Below are 4,209 nucleotides of genomic sequence, written 5' to 3'. Positions count from 1 at the left end.
TATATATATATATATATAAATATACACACATACATGTATATATTAAGGGAAAATATGTTAGATTTATATATAAAATATTTATATTTATATATAAATTATATACAAGTGTTTACATGCAAATACATACAATACAAAACAAACATTTTTTTAAATATATACAGTACATATATGTGTGTGTATTTATATATACATAATAAATATACACAGTACACACATATATAGTATGTAAACATAAACTTTTATTTTGAATCGATTAATCACGATTAATCGTTTCGCAGCCCTAACTTTGATTAAAAATTACAAGCTCACAAAAACTGTTAAAAATTGAACACATTTATGGATGAATCTTTCACAATAAGATGACCAAGATAAATGTAGAAAACTGATACGGTGAATGTCCACTCCATGTCGACTTTTAAAAATCAAACAGTCAATTCAGTGCATCAGTATTATTGTGAATGCAACAAGGATGTAGTATGGGTAGATTCCAAATGGAAAACATTCAGAATTGTCAATGAAGATGCCAAGCATCAAGTGTAATGTGGGTGTTACCAGTCTCTGCCAGGCTGCACACGCCAGGAACAGCAGGACTGTGTCTGGGGGAACGTCGCAGGTTTGGAGCACTGCAGGAACGCTGACGACTGCCCTCTTTAGGAGTCCTCAAACTGAGTGAGGAACACATGCACGTAGACGTTTGAGATTGTATAAACATTTGGTGAAGGTTTATGCTTTGTTTAGAAACACACATACACGCACACCTCTCATCAGCACTGTGTTCCCTTTGTGTTCTCCCTTTCTTGCGTGAAGTCTTCCTCTCCTCATCTTCATCATACTGGAATGCAGCATTACGACCCCAGGCTTGACATCCGACCCCTGGGGTCACTGTCAGCATAGGATATTCTATATTAGGGTCCTGACCGTATACAGACCCAAACATTCACAATAATTTAAACAAAATCAATCAGACGCATAAACACACTTACACTGGATCGCTCGGAGGCGTGGCAAAACAGGGGGGCTGTTTGGAGGGGTGGAGTTACTGCCCAGGAGGCTCCGCCTTCTGTCCAAAGACGGAGAAGCTTGAACTGTAATCTTATGCTGGAAATCTGAAACACAAACATACTATTATATAAACAAAAATTCACATTATATACACTTGCATATCGGCAATCCCACAATGCATTGTGAAAAACACCAAGATAACAGACAAAATGTGAGTTGAATCTTGTTCGCTTCACATGAGTAGTGCGGTTTGTATGATGCATTCATTTAATACCATGAAATACTAACCAGAAGGCAGGCTGATGCGGTTCCCATCACGCAGTTTAAGTCGACTGCGCCGAAACTTTCCATGACGGTTTTGAACTCGTGGTTTCTCCTGGTACAGCTGGTGAATGATGACATTTAGCTCTCGCTCCAGAATGTGAATTTCTCTCTCCGCCAATTCCTGCTCCCGCCGCCGCAAAGCCTCTTCCTGATACTTCTGCTGTACAGCTGCACGACTCAGTTCCTCCTCCCAGGATCTCAACTCCTACAGCAAGAAAGAGAACTTGATCGATTCAACTTACTCATCATTCTGCTCTATGTAGTGTGTATAATCTGGCACACATCCATTAAGGAGTTTAATGAGCATTATGTCATACTGATTTTTGCACCACCACAGTAGTGAGATTAACAGAGATTAGACTGCAAATAAAATGTTCTGACTGCAATGTTCTGGTACTTTTTTCTGGTTAATATGTTTCAAGTTGAAAATTGATTTTTTTTTAGTTTATTTAACTTGTACTTTTACTTAGCAAGTGTGTGTGAATTACTTATATATCGCTGTTTCTACAAAAACATTAAGCAGCACAGGAATAAATTACATTTTGAAAAACGATTGTGCTAATGTTGTGAAAATATTTCAAAATATCACTGTTTTTACTGTATTTGTGACCAAATAAATGCAGCCAAAAAAATAAAAAAACTTTCCAACCCAAACTTTTAATTAGAATATGTATCTATTTATATATTGAGGCTTTGAGGCATAGAGTTTGGGTTTGGATTAGTCAGTGGTATCTATGTATTTTATAGCTTTATGATAAAATGTCTATGGTATGTCCTCATTTAGACAGCTTTTGAAAGCATCATGTAAACCTTCTCTTTGGCTCTGAGCTGATCGAACATCTCCTGAACCTCCAGCTTCCAGTCATCCTGCAGGGATTGGAAGGATTCTGCCGGCATTTCAAAGAAGCCTGACTCCTCGATAGCCGTCAGCTGGTCTAGTATACTGGTGAAGGGGGGTCGTGCATGAGGGTCCACATTCCAACAGTCTACAGCAGGTGAGAGAAACAAACACCACAGACGGTCAGCTGAAAAGAATGCCAGCTGAGCACTCAGAGATGGGGTGCGGGTGGGACTATGAGCCTTTTGATTAGTGAATCTATTTTCATTTCTATATATCATCTACAAACTCATTTAATTAAACAGAAAATTCAAACAAAAATGAAAATTCTGTCATCATTTACTGTATGACTTTTTTCCTCAGACGAACACAAAATTGAGAATGCTCTGATTTATCACAATGCTTTCTATTTTACCATCTGTATTATTATGGAGGTTACCAGTAGATTTTAAGGTAAAAAACAGATTTTGGCACTTCATGTAGATAGGAATGTTAACAGTATGTCATATAACATACATTTATTTTTAAGTTGTAGTATATACATGCATCTCAATACTAGAAACAATGTTACAGTACTTTTTATGATGAATATCTGGCAACCACAGCTGCCAGGTTTTGATACTTATGTTATGATTTGTCATTTTTGGAGGGTGAGTAAATGATGGCAAGAATTTAGTTACACACAGTTCTTAAGTTAATAAGTTGCAGTAGAACTGCTGTATATGAGATTCATGCCTTCCATCAGCCGGGCAAATGGCTCAGGACAGGTGGAGGGGATCGGCAGGGACAGTTTGTTCATGGCCACACCATAAGCTACCGCCAGTCCATCTATGCCACGAAATGGCACCTCTCCCGTCAACAGCTCCCACAGTAAAACTCCATAACTGAGAGAAAGACACACACACACACAGAGAGTTTGAAGTTTAAACATTACTACTAACATAACAAGCTGTCACCAACATTTTTTGTGCAAGGACTTGCAGAATCCTATAAAACAGAAACACTATAAAATTTATGACAGCTATTGTGTTCCAAAGTAAACCAAAAAAAAAATCACTTTATTAACATTTCAAAGTGTCTCTTTGTAGTGTCATATTCTTTTAAATGTAAAATACATGCTTCAGTGGCCAACTGGGCAAAAAATGTTGCCTTGCTGACAGTCTGACAGAAACCTAACAGAAAAGAAGGAAAGACATCAGCAAATGTTTGGCACAAATCCTTTAAAAATACTATAAATGGTCAATATTACTGTAGATTTCAAGCTCTAGTTACAGTAGCAGTGAATCAAACGGAGTACAATCAACTGATTCTGCAGCCATACACACACAAAATAAACACATCAAAGTATCCACAAAGCTTTGACATTTTGTGAAGTTCTCTTTACTATCCATCCCGCCCCTTCTGTACTCTGTAATCAGGACTTGTGGTGAGAAGCAAAATTTAGACACTAATAGCTAAGCACAGCACAGCACAGCACCAGACAACACACAGACCAGCCTCAGAAACTGGGCTAATGACACTATTTGTTTGTTACCGTGGTAACCCAAACCTTCATTGGACACTGCCATCTGTGACCTATAGTTTGGCCAACAAAACTGTACTATGGCTGTACAATTTTGTGCTACAACTATATGATTTGTTCCCACGATTATGTATTGTGTATCCCATTATGACCTTAATTAAATGACTTCTGTTCAGTATAGTATTTAGTATCTATATTCATTATATATATATATATATATATATATATATATATATATAGAGAGAGAGAGAGCGAGAGAGAGAGAGAGAGAGAGAGAGAGAACAAAAATATATAATTTTTATTTTTTCAAATTTTTATGTAGGGTTTTTTTTATTATTTCTCGTGATTTTTATTTTATTCACATTAAATTCTGGATATTTTTTATGAAAATGAGCATATTTTTATACATTTTTTCACCAGAAAAAACAAAGAAAGACACAATTTCTGCATATGTATACTCTAAACATGATGATCCATCAGGACCTAGGTCACTGAGTGTCTCTGATGCCATCTGGTGGGGAAA

At 36.8% G+C, this 4,209-nt stretch overlaps 1 protein-coding gene across 1 annotated transcript in view; it reads right to left on the bottom strand.

Annotated features, from left to right (window-relative positions):
- LOC107654958 (mitogen-activated protein kinase kinase kinase 9-like) overlaps nucleotides 1-4,209 on the bottom strand; it is a 19,208-nt gene that overhangs the window by 3,708 nt on the left and 11,291 nt on the right. The window contains exons 4-9 of the mRNA XM_016442308.1: nucleotides 2,900-3,048; nucleotides 2,137-2,312; nucleotides 1,291-1,531; nucleotides 984-1,106; nucleotides 759-882; nucleotides 553-665 (exon numbers count right to left, since the gene is read on the bottom strand). Coding sequence (XP_016297794.1) covers nucleotides 553-665; nucleotides 759-882; nucleotides 984-1,106; nucleotides 1,291-1,531; nucleotides 2,137-2,312; nucleotides 2,900-3,048 — 926 coding nt within the window. The remainder of the gene's footprint in view (nucleotides 1-552; nucleotides 666-758; nucleotides 883-983; nucleotides 1,107-1,290; nucleotides 1,532-2,136; nucleotides 2,313-2,899; nucleotides 3,049-4,209) is intronic.

The sequence above is a fragment of the Sinocyclocheilus anshuiensis genome, unplaced genomic scaffold (genome assembly GCF_001515605.1).
Source record: "Sinocyclocheilus anshuiensis isolate Anshui unplaced genomic scaffold, SAMN03320099.WGS_v1.1 scaffold487, whole genome shotgun sequence".
Taxonomy (NCBI): domain Eukaryota; kingdom Metazoa; phylum Chordata; class Actinopteri; order Cypriniformes; family Cyprinidae; genus Sinocyclocheilus; species Sinocyclocheilus anshuiensis.
The sequence above is the reverse complement of the archived record's forward strand: the minus strand, read 5'-3'. Positions and strand labels throughout refer to the sequence as shown.